We start from the raw sequence: 17597 nt of genomic DNA on the forward strand, positions 1-17597 counted from the left end.
CCACGGTGAATGGCGCTAGATTCTGCACCATTCACCATTACACTATACTGTCTCTCACAGCCAAACTTCTGAAGTTTAAAGTGTCAGATTCATCCATTGTGAATCCATTTAAAATGAAATAGTGTTGTTCCTTTATATATTGGAACATCCTGTAAATAAATATATATCAAGTAGATGGCTTTAACATTTGAAACATATTTTTATGTTTCGCATAATTTTTTTTCATTCATGCTTAGAATGATTAAAAATAAATTTCAAACATAAAGCATTGTAAACATATAAAAACAATAAAAAATTGTCATAAAAAAGCTACCAACTCTATTAGCTCTAACTTCTGTGAACCTCAATTTCCTTGCCATTAAAATGGGCATAACTAATCTTTTCCTAACAGGAATGTTTCAAGAATGAAGTGACTTGACATTTGTGCTATGAACTGAGTGACTAATTACATATAAAAGCCAATCCATCTGCACAGTAAGTAAATCCTAGAGATTTTAGAACCTAAAGTTACTTCACTTTAAATTTACAATTCAGGGGTGCCTGGGTAGCTCAGTTGGTTAAGCGTCTGCCTTCAGCTCAGGTCACGATCTCAGGGTCCTGGGATGGAGTCCTGTACCAGGCTCCCTGCTCAGCAGGGAGTCTGCTTCTCCCTCTCGCTCTTGCTGTCTCTCAAATAAATAAATAAATAAATCTTTAAAAAAATTTATATTTCAGAAACTCAAAAATAAAAAATGCTAAATAACTTGCTGAAAGTATTAGTCTCAGGAAGACTAGCATCCAGAACTTGAACTCAGGGCTTTAGGTTACAAGTTTAGTGCCCTTGAAAAAGTTTGAACTTCATTTTTTTTCTTCCTGCTTTCCCTTCTCTTCAACCACATAAAATATACAAACTGGATTTTTAAAAAATTATAATTATCACCACTGAATTTAATAAATGCATTTATTTCTTTTTTTAAAGAATTACATTAAAGGAGACATTTTCAATAGGGTATATTCTCCAACTCACTGTCTTCTTGACATGAATAACCACATGAAAAGCTTTTATATACATTTGTCTTCAAGTTTGAGAAGGTCCTTGCTTTCAATCTCTCTCTCATGCATTCATGTATAGGCACTTGGGGGTAATATATTAATAAAAAAGAGGACAATATTTCTCAATTATTTTATTTTAATTTTAAAATGAATTATTTTAAGTGATTAATGAGTTTTTAATAATTAAAATAGATTTATGGAGAAAAGTTTAGAATGTTGGTTCTGGTCATTCAAAAACTGCTATCACACAAATTCCTATCTGTTTTACGTTTATCCCTTTCATTTTATTTTTACTTAAAAATTATTCTTTACTCCAAACATAATAGTAAAGTCTAGACAAATATAAAATAAAGAGTACTGAATAACTAAAATGACTAATACTTAATTTTCCCCATCAAATTAAAAACCAAATTGAAACTGTTTTCATTTAGTTGAAAAAGTGAGAACACTAGTCTTAAAGACACAGAAATATGCTATATTTCTACTACATGGAAAACAACTTTTTTCTTAAATTTAATGACCTTTTCTAAATCAAGGCATTCTTTAGACCTTTGTATTACTGCATCATCTCCTTTTATGAGAATGCTTCTACACTTTTGTGAATGACTGAGTTCTTTCATCTGACTGGACCCAGCTGGCAAGTGGCATAATGAGAAAGGGAAATGAAAGTCTTTTTTTTTCCTCCTGGAAAACCAAAAAATATATAAATCATATTCAAACTGAAGCGTTAGTTACTTGTATTACCCACAAATGACACATCTTAATACAAATAGTGTTTTCTACTGTTTTGTGAATAAATGATATCATAGTAGATTTTAATTTTAAAGGTCTATCAATGATGTGTGGTTTCCCTAAACACATTTGGATGAATATAAATTTTGTTTATTTAATTAATTCAAAAAACCAAACCAAACTGACCAATTCTAAAACAGAAAATTTAGGTAAAATGTTCAAACCAATAAAATACGTACAATAAAATATGTATATTCAGTTGGTGGAGAAAAATCTCAAATAGTTGGATGCGCAACAGGCCAAAAAATTTTATTAGACTCGTGTGTAAGCTAGAAGGAACTTTGACCTTTACTAAGCCCCTTGCTTTGTCCATGAGGAAACGGTGCTCAGAGTGATGAGTGGCCCAAAGTTACTCAAGCAGGAGTGATGGCCTGTCTGTCTCCTCACTTCAGGATGGCTACATGCTGGTCATATTGTGCTCCCTCACCATGTCAAAGGCACATAGGAAGAACTCAACAGGATTGAAGGAAGAAGTTAATGAAGCAATTTAAAAACAAAACAGAACTCTTCTTTTACTTTCTATTTTTTCTCAACTTTAAATATCACACAATAATAAATAAATATCTGCCATTTCCCCCGTTGTAGATGTAATAAACTTATGGGGAGAAAAGCTGAACAATTCTAAAGTATATGCATGAAAAGTAAGTCTTGCTCCCATCCCCTACTCCAAGTTCTCCTAAAGCTGTCCGTTGTTTAAGATTTTTATTTGAATTTCCAGAAATTTTCTGTCAGTGTGTATGAATGTGTACATATAGTGTGGAAATATTAATGTAGCCTTTTTCTTTACTTAATACATCTTAAAAATCATTCCAGATTTGTGTGTGCCGATCTAGCACATTCTTTTACATAACTATATGGTTTTCTATTGCATAGATTTAAAGTAATATATTCATCAACTCACCTACAATTGGGTGCAGGAAGCTTCTGATTTTTTTTTATATTACAAAGAGTATAAAAATAAATATAATTTGATATGTTCGTGAACTAAGATTTACTAGGGTCAACGAATATGTAAGTCATTGACCATTTGATATCTTTTGATACCAAATTCTGACAAAATCAGGCATATGTTAACCTCCTTATGTCTACCCCGGGACCCAGGGAAAAAGCCCTAACCCCAGACTGGCCCTAGACCTGATCTCCCATCCCAGAAGTGAGGCATATTCTTAGAGCTCAGAACTCAAATATCCTTCAGTATACTTAAGTCATGGATAAACTCCTTTTTTGAACAGAATCTTTATTTTGTATGTCTGAAGCAGTGGGCAGGTAATGATAATTTTCATTGTATTGAAAGGATATTTTATGCATTTCTTATTTATATGTTAATTATGATAATGTAAAACACAAAAGGTCTTAATAAGAAAACAATCTGAGCAGGAATTTTAATAAAAAATCTTATGTGAATTTACCAACCACTAGAAAGGAAAAACTAAAACAAACATTACTCCACATTTTACTAAAGGAAACTCCGTCAACATCTCATTACCAATCTTAATTTTTTTCCATCTTCTCCTTACAACTGTAAGAAAGGGAGGAGACAAGGAAGGGAGGGGGGTTAAATGTATGACATAAACTTTCTTTATTGGCATATTGGCTAAGGCTATTATTTTCCTACTTCTATACTACATGCAAATAAATGTATAAAGCAGCCATGAAAGGATTTAGATTTTCAAAATGTTGGTGGTATTTATACAGTAGTATATTAAAACTTGTATATTGCTTAATCAGTCTCTGGGTGTTTAGTGTTGAGTTATTTTTAGGTTTATCTGAAACTACAAACCCTGCTCCCTGTTCTCCATGCTTGAGCTGTTAACTGTAAACTGTCACCCAGAGGAGATGCCAGGAGGAATGTTCTGACCCAAGCAGGATCTCACCAGTGTGTCTGGATTAGGGGAACTGAATTGCATCAAATCTCACCACTGGGATGAGACAGTGACCCTGGACCATCAGGGCAAAGGTCTCAGAGCAGGTACTCAATGAACAACCGATTCACCAAAAAAATGTTTTTCATCTGAAGATTCCTCCAATTGAATTATCAACATGTTTTCAGTTACTCTAAGGAAACCAGAATTGGGTTAAGGAGATATTAAATTAAATAATATAGAAAATCCAGGATAGTGACTGGCACTCAGGAGAAAGACACTTGTCATGTAACGTTAAAGTCCCCAGCTACAATGAACACAGAGCATGTCCCTTTACTGTACGAAGGAGCACTACAGCCTCACACTAGAGAAACGGGGCAAGGCTAGGTGACCCTCCCTGGGGAGCAATAGTCTTCCTGAGGAGAAATTCTCCAAAACCCAGGGCTTTGCTTGGCCTTTGTTTTTCTTTGCCAATGAGAGTATTTTGGAGGTGAAATTATATAAATTTGGGAAACTGAGCAAAGGCAAAATAAAGGGAAGTGGTAGAAATAAAGGATGGGAGGGGTGCCTGGGTGGCTCAGTCGGCTAAGTGTCTGCCTTCAAGTCAGGTCATGATCCCAGGGTCCTGGGATCGAGCCCCGAGTTGGGCTCCCTGCTCAGTGGGGAGCCTGCTTCTTCCTCTCCCACTCCCCCTGCTTGTGGTTCCCTCTCTCGCTGTCTCTCTCTCTGTCAAAAATAAAAATAAATTTAAAAAATCTTAAAAAAAAAAAGGATGGGAGAGGTGGAAGAATAAAAACAAATGAATGCTAAGAAGTCAATACTAATCTTGTCAGATTTGGGAAGGAAAAAGGCATTCTGGAAATATTCCAATGGCCTCATTTAAAGATGAGGAAACTGAGGCCCCCAAAGTTTAAGAAATGTGCCCTAACTCACATGGGTTATCTCTGGAAGTTCCGACCCACTATGTAAGGTTTCTTAACACCGAGGGCATTTCCCAGAACACCACCACATTGCATCAATACTCAAGCCCACGGCAGCTTGTGACCATTCCCCGCTTGTACCAAATGGATGCTGGCATCTGGGGCTGTTGTTAAAGTTCTTGAAGGACTCCTGCTTTCTATGACTCCTTGGGGTTCCAAGTTCAAACGATGATACAGAAGGCCCAATCATCGCCATTGATTTAGTTTACTGACTTAATTCACCATCTCCATCCTGTGCAGTAACTTAATTCAACCAATGGGGAAAACTTTGGCTGTCTTTAATGTTATATATTTTTTAAGACCACCATTACTAATATATTTCAGAAGAATGCAATGCCTTCAATTGATCATATTAAAGAGCAAAATAATAGAAATAAATACATAGATAGAAAATTTAGTTTTCTTCTTAAATTCCAATTTGCATAAAGTCATCTCTACTGTTTCACTTGTCTTCATCACCACCTCCCTCCAAACTTTCCTTTGTTCCTTCATTCCTCTGCACAGACTCCACTATTCCTTTATATGTTCAACCAGAATATAAATTTCCCAAAGGTGGGAATCATTGTTTATCTATCTTTGTATTTGTTCACTTGACATGTTGAAAACACACAGTGATGTTTTTTGATTAAAGGTTTGACGTTTTCACATTTATATATAAATGGAATTATTTTTAAAACTCCAAATTAAGAATACTATAAAATGTTTCATCTAAAAAAGACTGTTAGAAACACAATACAACCAGTTTCCTTTATAAATAATGAAACTGAGGTCAAGAGTAAGCAAGTTGCTCAGAGTTACCCAGCTATTTAAAGCCTGAATGAGGATGCCCACCCTGGGCCCCTGTCTCTGCCTGCTGTTTTTTGTTTTTTGTTCTTTGTGGTTTGTTTTGTTTTGTTTTGTTTTTTGTTTGTTTGTTTTAGTGTGCTCCATGCAGTCACTTTCTAAGTACAAATGAAATCATTTAAATACAGAAGTGATTCTTTGGAAATTATAAATACCTTGGCTATACACTAGAACTTCGACACGCTTCACTCTCTGCATTCAAATCTCTAACAATGCTTGTATATAGTAGATATTCAGTCAGTTTGGGTTTCTTCATCCCTTTATCCCTTCTCTCCTCTAAATTTCCATATCGATCACTTTAAAAATTGCTAATACACCAAGTATGCATCATCTCACGCATCAAAGTTAGCATGTCCACAAAGCCACCCAGGATGCCCCTAGAAGCCAATGGTACTGATCACAAGGCTGCTCCCGTGTGGATGATGAAAGTGCTCCCCAAGGCACACCGTTAAGAGAAATGCAAATGCCACCATGAGGAGGCACTGTTAGAGAGGGCCCCATTGCATGTCCAAATGCCAAATCCCTTCTTCTTCAGCCAGATGTACCTCCTAGAGGAGAGATTCCTACTTGTCTGTAGGCTACTTTTGGGATACATGTGCAAAGTAGCACATGTGTGTCTACCATAGGATGGTGAATTTTTGAATAACATTCTGTACATCGAGGGTCCCAGTAAATTACCTATTTTCCCCAATAAGTTGTCCCCCAAAAGTCACTGTGAGTTGAACCACTTAGACTACCTGTTAGCTTTTACATTTAGATATTCTGAAGTCTATCCTAATTATCAATTTTGAGAAGTCTTTTTAATATAATGAAGCCCTCTTCATCTTGCTTGAGATTAGTCTAGCGCTTAAAAAATTCCTTCCAACACTATGTTCTGTGAATTGACAAGCAGCTTCCCCCGTGATTTGAGCCTAGCTAACAACAAATTAGACTTTGGAAGATTAATTACTAGGCAGATGCATTTTCAAAGTGGTACATTCCCACTTTGAGGAAATTTGGTCATTTTACTTCTGCATCTGTTTGAAGTAGGACGTCCTTTGGCTGAAAATAACACAAGTCAACGTTTAGAATGCCCTCCTCTGTACTACTGATGTGTTGATTTCCAGATTATATTTTAGGCTGGACTAATACCAAAACATTTTTCAAAGACAGTCAAAAATGCCATACTTCAAAATCATTTAAATAATTTACAATATATGAAGGGTAGTAAGTGCTCAGCAAACATTTTAACTAGGTATTTATTGAGAACTGACAATAAATAGTTTTGTGCTGAACACTGTGTAAAGCACCAAAAGATGTACTGTGAGTTTCCCTAAGTCGATGTCTGTTCCTGACACATCTTGGATTTTTCCACCCTTACCCTAAGTAACTTGATTCAAAAAAGGGTTTCTGCCAGCTAATTTGCTGACATATAGTCACCCCTGATTTTTGTCTCCTGTTGTTCAACTGAGTCAGTACAGTCTGAAATTGGACAGCTTATAGTGCCAGATAAAAATCCTTATAAAGAGGATACAGTCTTTGGAGTTGCAACTAGTTAACTTTGGGCTTCTACTTGAGACAAAAAGCAACTTCACTTTATTAGAGAAAATGTCAATCAAGACGCAACTACTGACACCCATCTTTGTTTCCCCGGCCGGTGATACAAGATAAAGCAGAGGAAATGGAGGAGCCGAATTTGCAACACACAAAGTCCTTGTTTTCCCACTAGGCGCTGCAGAAAAGCAATTGTCCATTCACAGCACATCCTCTGCATTTCGGAGCTAATATTTTTGCAGTTCTTAACTTGGTACATTAGAGTCTTATGCAGTTAAGTTAGTACATTAGAGTCTTATGCAGTCTTATGCAGTTAATTTTGTTAACCCTTTGAAATGCACTATGTCTTTGATACCTTGCTTAATATTTCCAACATGACCCAGTTTTTAAAATTTCTGTTTCTCGAGGTGGAGAACAGAAATCTTAAAAAAAAAAAATCAAGTAAGAAATTTTGGAAACAGAGTCATGGTTTCAAATAATCCTGTCTTGCTATTGCATAACTTTGAGAAGGGTAATAAGGAAATCCACGTTAACCATATGTTACTGGAATTGCTTTTACAGAAATGGACTCTTTGGACAGAAATGATTTTTAGCAGGGATCCCCCTCAATGCATAATAATAATGTGTCACTGAAAACAACATTAGCTCTGTGTTATTTGCCCTGCTTCCTGCAGCATTTAGTGTGTTTACTGTATATGACTGACTTCTGGTGCAAAGAGATTTACTCAAACAGTCACTCTGGCTAAAGCACATGAAGAACAGAATCTACAGATGATTAATTAGATCCCCAGCTCAATCACTAAGGTCCCTAATTAAATACCTCACTCTGCTTTCCACTCTTGTAGGAAAAGATAATTAGCAAATTCACAGTGTTAATAAAGAACTTTTTAGTTTCCTTTATAAATAATAAGATCTTAACCACTGGTCATCTAACTCAGTGCCTGTACCTTCTCTGCCGACTTCCAAGTTCAGAATATTTTTTTTTAATGCAACAAGGTGATAAAGTGCATTTTCCTCAAGAATTCATTTTTCTGACATACCTTCTGTAGGTTTTTCTACCTTCAGCCTGATTATCAACTTACTCCTCCCTTCCTACTAATTTCTTCATCTTGAAGTCTGCTATCAACCAACATGACAAACTCAAGGAAAAAAAAAACCTGATTTTCTTTTTCCCTGTCCTGCAACCCTCACCAATCTCTGTACCAATATTTTCCTGTTCTGTCTCCACCAAAAAGAAAAACGACCCAACTCTAAGATTTATGTTGAAGAAGAAATATTGCGTTCATTGAAAAAGAAGGAAAAGGAGCCCTCCTCCATGGGGGCTCAAAGTGCAGTAAAAATCCCGGAGTCTCTCATTAGGCTGGTTGGAATGAAATGGTTAATTCAGGGTAAGTGATAATGTTTAGTCAGTTCGCCTAGAAAAAGGAAGGAAATTCAAAAGCTGGTTGCTGTAGTAACAATCACAGACCAAAAATATATATATATATGTACAGGTTCATTTTAAATAAAACTCCTGCCATCTCTCTGTGATTCTGTTCTCTCAAGAAAAATGAGCTTGCCGCTTAAATTTGTTGTACCTACCTCAACCATTAAACAAGACATTTAACCATAGTGGCAGTTCTGTGACCTTTGAATGCCGTGAAATCTCTGAGCGGTGCTGCTTGTTCATGAAGACTTGTGCTGCAGAATCCAGCAACTTCATCCAGGATTAGGAATATAATTAAGTAAAAACAAGAAAAAAAAAAAAAAAGAAAAGAAAGAAACACAAAAGCACACAGAGAAATCGAGAGAGAAAGAAGGTAGAAAGAGAGATTCTCTCTGGGTGAGTACACGACTTTTCTCCCAGGCAAGCGCTGGGACAGAGCCGAGCCTGCTGCAGTGCCCAGACCCCCCGACTGGCTGGGGGAGCACGCAGGCCGCCGGCCTGCTAGGCTGGGAGGTGCTGTCAGTTGCCACAGGCAAGGAAAAGCAGAGACCAATCGGCTTCAACTCTGGCAGCTTACTGGAGTGGAGCCTTTTCTGTTTATGTTTCCTCATTTCAAGAGTGACGTCAAAGGGTTTAGTTTTTCCTCTGCATGTGCTATTAATTTTAAAGTACTGTACTATGGGAAGAATGTGTGTGTGCCTGTGGTTAGCCTGGGCACCCCACTCTCAGGAGAACCCATGAAACATTTTCTACATTCAGGAATAAATTTTAAAAATTTAAAATGCCTTGTGGTTGGGTATATCAAAAACAAAAACAAAAACTAGACAAAAGCCTTGAGCTAATAATAGCGGCAAGATTTATATATATTTTTTCCAAATGTGAGTCTATGTACATATGCCCACTTCACAGCTGTTGCTTATTTCAAAACTAACTCTTTGTCAACCTTACCTAAAAATGAGCTGTCAGTTAATCTTTATAGTCATGGATGCAGAGTTCTGCAAATGAGCTGGTGAGCAATATTATGTGCAGTGAAAAACATAAATCCTGTTTATGCTGCTGATCCCTGATTTTCTATCTTTCCTCCAGCTTCTGTGGTGAAGCTTCAGGATTATTCATGCTAGGGAGATCCTTCCTGCAACTCCCCACAAGGAGTCATTCAAGAAGCAGGGCATGCTGATGCCATAGAGCCGTGCCTGGGGTTTCAGCAAGTCCTCACCCAAAGTATGTGAAGGTACAGTTATTTAAAGATACTTCCTCTACCAGGGGCCCCAGCTTATTCCCGTATTTCTCTTCCTACTCTGGAAAATCTCAGTGGTGGCCATCTGTTATTTCTGCCTCCCCCATATTCTCTCCCTTCTTCCCCGTCCCATTCTGCTAATAGAACCTTTTTTTTTTTCTTTTGGAAACTTCCCTTTCCCTGTGGATTGCATAGCCTTCCCCGGCCCTCTTCTATACCTCCCCCCTTGAAATCCCACCCCATAACAGAACTATGAGGGTCATGTGATCCAGACTGGCCAATTAGTTTTCTTCATTGCTCTAGACACAGAAAATGTTTTAGGGGTAGGCACATCACTCAAGAAAGAACAGAGTCCTTTTTCAAATATTAATACTGATTATTTGAGAAATGAGGTTTTTCTATCTCTCTATGAGCCAATGTGGTAGGGTTAAACAAGCCTGTAGTTGTTAGGGTTCATCTTTGATGTTAAAGATAGAGCAACGAACAAAACAGATAGTATCTGCCTTCATGTACTTTACATCTGGGGGAAGGGTGAAGACAGGCAATAAAAATAAGTAAATATATAATATCTGTTGGTAATAAGGCTTTGAAAGAAAGGAAAGTAAGGGTAAAAAATCGTGTGTGTGTGCATATGCATTTGCTGTTTTAGGTATAATGATAACGGAAGCACTAAGCAACTTGGAGCAGAGGCCTGAATGAAATGAAGAAGCAGGTCATCTGTGTCTCTGCATTCCAGGCAAAGAAAGCTGTGTAAAGTCCTAAGACAGGTGAATGTTTGGCCATGTTCAAAGAATAAGGGAAATAGAGTGGCTGGAAGAGAATGAGCAAAAGGAAGAAATAGGTTTAGGGAGATATGTCTGGGGCAAGATCAGGTAGTATCTTACAGGCCACTTAAAGTATTTAGACTTTATTCTAAGATGGAAAACTTATCAGAGTGTTTTGAACTAAGGGATGCCCATGATCAACATAAATTCTAAAGGGATTTCCTCTCTCTTCTGTGTGGAAAACAGATTCTAGAGGAGCAAGGGTAGAAGTAGGGAGACCAATAATGAGGCCATTGCAATGATGATTTGAACTTGGGTGAAGGTGGGAAAGGTGAAGGGGGCCAGATTCTGGAAGGGTGTACGTGTGTGCGCGTGTGCGCGCATCTGCGCACGTGCGCGTGTGTGTACCAGGTAGAATTAGCAGGATTTCAAGATGTGGGGTGTGAGTGAAAGAGAGGGATCAAGAATAATTCCTAGGATCCTCTCTTGAGCAAACTAGAATAGAGTTACCACTTACTGATAGGGGGTAACTGGAAGAAGAACCTGGTTTTGAGCTGAAATAAAAAGTAGTCCTGGGCTTTCATTCAACAGCAACAAATATTTATTGATTATGTACTCTGTGCAGGCACTGTTTTAAGTGCTGGAGAGGAAGCAGTGAACACAAACAAACACAAAGGCCCTTACCCTCATGAAACTTAGATTTTTCTGAGAGGAGACAGATCATAACAATAAAGTAAAAGATTACATAGGATACATTGAGTAAGAGATGTGGAGTAGATGGTTAAATATATAGGCCTGGAGTTCAGGGGACAGTTCTGGGATATAGATATAAATTAGGAAGTCATTGTATATTCAAGGTATTTAAAGCCAGGAGACTGGATGAAATTACCATGGCAATGAGTACAGGTGGAAAAGCCCCAGGCAGTCCAAGATTAAGTAGTCAGGAATATGAGAAAGAATCAGTGGAGGAGACTGGGAAGGAACGTCCAAGAGGTAAGAAAAAAACCCCAAAAGGGTGATACCTTGGAAGACAAATGAAATTTTCAATAATCAGCTTTGTAAAATGAGAGTTAGATAAAGATTGAAAATTGACCCTTGAATTTAGAATGTGTAATCATTTGTGCCCTCGACAAAATCAGGTTCAGTACAGTAGAAAGGGTGAAAGGTCAAAAGAGAATGTAAAGAGAAAAGTGGGGGCAGACAGTATAGACAATTCTTTCAAGGTGTTTTTCCCCACAGAAAGCAGAGAAATGGGGTAGTAACTGGAAGGGAGAGTGGAGTCAAGGAGGTCTTTTTAACATGGGAGAAATATCAGTATTTTGTATGCAATGATAAGAAAGATCCAGTTGAGAATAATAATTAGTGATGCAGAAGAGAGAAGGGGGAATAGATGGAGCACATGGAGTCTGTGGTAGACAATTGCCCCCCAAGGTGCCCAATCTCTGACAACTGTGAATATATTATATTACATGACAAAAGGGACTTTGCAGATATAATGGAGGTGATGGATCTTCAAAGAAGGAGATTGTCTTAAATTATCTGGTGTGCTCAATCTAATCACATGAGCCCTTAAAAGCAGAGAACTTTCTCTGGCTGGAAGCAGAAGGAAGATGCAGCAGCAGAAGTTAGAGAAGTTCCAAGTATCAGAAGTATTCAACACGCTGCTACTGGTTCTCAGTTGTAGGACCCATGTGCAAGGACCAGAGAGAGCTAAGGGCTGTCCACAGCTGATAGCAGCAAGAGAGCAATCACCTTAGCTCTACAGCTGCAAGGCATTGGATTCTGCCAACAACCTGAATGAACAACCTGAAATGAATTCTTCCCTATAACCTCAAGAAAGAAACACAGCCCTGCTGACACCTTGTTTTCAGCTTTTGAGACTCTAAGCTGAGTACCTAGCCAAGCCACCTACAGATCTATGAACTAATAAAGTTTGTGTGAATCTGCTACAGCATTGATGGAACACTAGTATAAAATGATTGGCTTTGGAAAGCAGCATGGAGGCTTCAACCACAGAACCAGAAGAGAAGGCAGAGTAAATGGCAGAGGTATTACTAGGTGGATTGTAATGGTGGTGCAAGATTGTGAAAGTTCTCTGTGATTTCTAATTTCTCAGTAAAATAGGAATTAGGAGTATTGGGTAAGAGACAGGATAGAAGAAGTGGTGAAGGTATGAAGAGAGACGTGAAATAGTCATCCAGAAGAGTAAAAAGCAGGAGTTATCATAGAAGATAATATGATGGCCAACAGCACTAAGGGCTTATTTGAGTTTAGTTTTCATGAATTAAAGTGATACCAGACAGCGTGTCACCTTTACAATATCCATGAAACATCTGAGTAGATATGTCATATGGGCAGTTTGGATATAATTCTGGGGAGCTAAGGGCAGATGAAATGCTATTGAAAACTATGGGAGGGCATGAAATCATTTGATGAATGAGAATAGACTCAAGATCTAAACTCTGGGATCTTCCAATATGTAGATATTGGGAAATTCAGGATGATCTAGCAAAGGAGATCAAAAAGGAGTGGCCATGGAGGTACACACACAACCAAGATAGTGGCCTCTCAGAAGTCAAGTTCCAATAGTCGGTGGTGTGGACTGAATGTTCCTACCTTCCCCCCTACTCCCCAGCACACACACCAATTTATATTTTGAAGCCCTAACCCCCGATACAACTGTAATTGGAGATAGGGCCCATAGGGAGGTAAATAAGGTTAAATGAGATCATAAAGGTAGGACCCTAATCTAATAGTTCTAGTGCCCTTGTAAGAAAGCAAGAGACACCAGAGCTCTCTGTCTTCACCATGAGAGAATAGAGCCAAAGGGCTGCTGTCTGCAAGCCAGGAAGAGAGCTCTCACCAGACACTAACTCTGCTAGCACTTTGATCCTGGTCTTCCAGTCTCCAGAACTGTGAGAAAATAAATTTCTATTGTTTAAGTACCCAGACTATGATACTCTGTTATGCAATCCAAATGGACTAATACAGTTATGTGAGTCATGAATTCTCTTTTTTTTTTTGCTTGCAGCCATTTCAGTTGGCTTTCTGTTCCTTATAGCAGGAAGAGTCCTAACAAATTCAATATACAATGTCAATGTTTCCTAGAGGTGACTGTCAACTCTCCTGTCCCTGATACAAATACTTCGCCACTTGTGGCTTGAAAAACTTTAAGGATATATCTATGTCTGTCACTATATCTATATCTATCTAATCATTTCCACCAAACACAATAATATTTATCTAAGACTACTGTGTTTAAAATACTAACAGGTTTTCTGAGGCACCATTATTTAACATATATTTTGGAGTGTTCTTTGAAACACAACATGTGAAGTGGCCACATTTTCTGTAATTTATTAGCTATAAAAATAATCCAGAAGGAGCCACCTTACTTCAGCCTCTTCATTTAAAAAGGAATAAAAATTCCCTTTTTAAATAGCTCATGACTCACAGAAATGACCACTCTTAGTCATTTTCTTTCCTTTATAATTTAACTCTCAATTTTCTCTACTAGTGGAATAGAAAATATGATTTTTCTTGTGCTGCATCTCAAGAAAGATAAATTTCTCAGTGACCTTAGAGCTATTAAATTTGTTCAAGGAGTACTTATTGAGCATAAATTATTGGCAGAACCCAGTAGTGTATGTTCAACATACTTTTGGGGTTGACAGAGATCAACAGATGTTATCTCTACCTTTAAAAGTCATATACTTGGGTACTGGCACAAAAACAGACACATAGATCAATGGAACAGAATAGAGAGCCCTGAAATGGACCCTCAACTCTATGGTCAACTGATCTTCGACAAAGCAGGAAAGAATGTCCAGTGAAAAAAAGACAGTCTCTTCAACAAATGGTATAGGGAAAATTGGACAGCCACATGCAGAAGAATGAAACTGGGCCATTTCCTTACACCATGCACGAAAATAGACTCGAAATGGATGAAAGACCTAAATGTGACAGTAATCCTTCAAGATCCTAGAGGAGAACACAGGCCAACAACCTCTGTGATCTTGGCCTCAGCAACTTCTTGCTAGACACATCTCCAAAGGCAAGGGAAACAAAGGCAAAAATGAACTATTGGGACTTCATCAAGATAAAAAGCTTTTGCATAGCAAAGGAAATAGTCAACAAAACCAAAAGACAACCGACAGAATGGGAGAAGATATTTGCAAACAACATATCAGATAAAAGGCTAGTATCCAAAATCTATAAAGAACTTATCAAACTCAACACCCAAAGAACAACAAATCCAATCAAGAAATGGGCAGAAGACATGAACAGACACTTCTGCAAAGAAGACATCCAAATGGCCAACAGACACAGGAAAAAGTGTTCAACATCACTTGGCACCAGGGAAATCCAAATCAAAACCTCAGTGAGATACCACCTCACACCAGTAAGAATGGCTAAAATTAACAAGTCAGGAAATGACAGATGTTGGCAAGGATGTGGAGAAAGGGGAACCCTCCTACACTATTGGAGGGAATGCAAGCTGGTGCAGCCACTCTGGAAAACAGTATGGAGGTTCCTCAAAAAGATGAAAATAGAGCTATCCTATGACCCAGCAATTGCACTACTGGGTATTTACCACAAAGACAGAAATGTAGTGATCCGAAGGGGCACCTGCACCCCAATGTTTATAGCAGCAGTGGCCACAATGGCCAAACTGTGGAAAGAGCCTAGATGTCCATCAACAGATGAATGGATAAAGAAGAGGTGGTATGAATATACAATGGAATATTATGCAGCCATCAAAAATGAAATCTTGCCATTTGCAACAACGTGGATAGAACTAGAGGGTATTATGCTAAGTGAAATAAGTCAATCAGAGAAAGACAAGTATATGATCTCACTGATATGAGGAATTTGAGAAAGAAGACAGAGGATCATAGGGAAAGGGAGGGAAAAATGAAATGGGACAAAACCAGAGAGGGAGACAAACCATAAGAGACTCTTAACCTCAGGAAACAACCTGAGGGTTGCTGGAGTGGAGGGGGGTGGGAAGGATGGGGTGGCTGGGTGATGGACATTGGGGAGGGTAGGTACTATGGTGAGTGCCGTGAATTGTGTAAGACTGATGAATCACAGACCTGTACCCCTGAAACAAATAATACATTATATGTTAATAAAAAAATTAAAAATAAATAAAAACATTTACTTAAAAAAAAGATTCTTCACCAAAAGATAGGTTTAGTAATAAAGTAAAGACGGCAAAAAAAAAAAAAGTCATATACTTGACTTAAAGGGTAATATACATGTTCTTATAATAGTAATAAGAGGAAAGATGCAACAAGGGCTCTAAAGATGGAAGAGACACAATGGAAATTCAAAGAAAGGGAAGATTATTTCTCACAAGGGGAAGACTTTGCATAATGTCGGAGATTTCATTTGTCCTGAACCAGGAAGACATGTTATCTTGAGAGACTGACCTGTAGGTTAAGTATAAGATATGGGAGTATAGGACATGGGAAAGGAATAATATATTGTGAACCCAACATGGTAGACCAGTGAAAATGTAGAAAGTTAAATCTAAAATTTGAATTTTACTCATTACGGAATGAGGGATTATTAAAGGTCTGCAAGTAGGGAATTAAAATAGCAGTAGTGTATTCCTATTAGCTGAATGGTCTAGTGCTGAGTACAGACAATTAAACACGTGATTACAATACAGTGGAGTGAGTAATGTGATAGGGGAAGTTTGGGATGATTTGGGAGTGTATAGGAGAGAAATCAACACCGGATTTTTAACTCAATCAAGGCTTCTCCCTGAAAATAGTGACATCTGAGATGAATTCTAAAGGATAAGTAAAAGGTACTCTGGTAAAAGGGAGGGATACCTGAAATGATTAAAGGCTGCTCCAATAAAAAAAGGGAGGGTACAAAATAATGAATTCTGAAATGATAACACAAACATGGACAGGTGAAGATGAGCATGGTTTACTCCAGGGACCAGAGCAAGTTCAGTTTGGCTGGAGTGATAAGAAGTGAAGACAGGGGGAGCCTGGGTGGCTCAGTCTGACTCTTGATTTCGGCTCAGGTCAGGATCTCAGGGTCCTGAGATAGAGTCCCATGTCAAGCTCCACGTTTAGTGGGGAGTCTGCTTAAGATTCTTTTCCTCTGGCCCTTCCCCAACTCGCATGTGTGCATGCACACTCTTTCTCTCAAATAAATAAATAAATCTTTTAAAAAAGGAAGAATAAGTGAAGACAATATGCAGCTTTTTAAGTCATATGAGAAATTGGGACTTTATTCTAAAAGAAATGGGGATATATTGAAAACTTTTAAACAATAAAGGACATGATCAAATTTGTATTTTGAAACATAACTTTGGCAGTTGTGTGGAGACCAGACGAGAGAAGTCTGGAGACAGGAAGTCCAGGAGGGAAAGTACAGTAGCTTGGATGAGGGTGGTGGTCATGTGGAAGGAGAGATATGAGAAAATTTAATGTTGTTTAGGAGATGCCTTCCATAGGATTTGGTGATGGATTGAAGGTGAAAGCTGAAAGTCTTACTATGGGATGAAAATAAGGAACAAGACAATCAAAGACAACACTCACGTTTCAGCCATGGGAAATGGGTGCCATTTACTGAGTTAGGTTTGTCAGGGAACATGATAAGTTCAGTTTGGAACTTAATATCAAAGTGAAGATGGATATGTTGCTATAAAACTCAGCAGAAAAACGTAGGTTAGGAGAACAGCTTTGAATACCATCATACATATGGTTGAAATCAGCCATATGTGCTGATGGAATCACTCAGAAAGTGTGCCTAGCATGAGAATAGAAAAGGATCTGAAGAGAAACCAAAAGGAACACAATATTTAGGGGCTAGCAAAGGAAGAGAAACCTATAAAAATCTGGACAAAGACTGGCAACATAAAAAGAGAAAAGGAGGATGTGGCATCCATAGAATCTAAGGAAAATTGTGTTTCAAGATGTAAAATATAGTTAATAATGCTGAATCAGCTGAGAGGAAAACAGAAAAACATCTTTTATAGCTACTAAACTGCTATAAAACTAAAACATCAGGGTACTGATGTAGGTATAAATAAATAGAAAAATAAATCAATAGAACAGAACAAAGTCTAAAAGTGAATCAATATGTATATCAAGTTTAGCATAT

At 37.9% G+C, this 17597-nt stretch overlaps 1 protein-coding gene across 1 annotated transcript in view; it reads right to left on the reverse strand.

The window, feature by feature from the left end:
- PDE7B (phosphodiesterase 7B) overlaps nt 1–9041 on the reverse strand; it is a 316742-nt gene extending 307701 nt beyond the window's left edge. Inside the window, exon 1 of the mRNA XM_032407820.1 lies at nt 8624–9041. Within this exon, the coding sequence (XP_032263711.1) occupies nt 8624–8644 (21 nt within the window). The 5' untranslated portion in view covers nt 8645–9041. The remainder of the gene's footprint in view (nt 1–8623) is intronic.
- Nucleotides 9042–17597: the final 8556 nt, after the last annotated feature.

This window comes from Phoca vitulina, unplaced genomic scaffold (genome assembly GCF_004348235.1).
Source record: "Phoca vitulina isolate PV1807 unplaced genomic scaffold, GSC_HSeal_1.0 scaffold9, whole genome shotgun sequence".
Classification (NCBI taxonomy): Eukaryota; Metazoa; Chordata; class Mammalia; order Carnivora; family Phocidae; genus Phoca; species Phoca vitulina.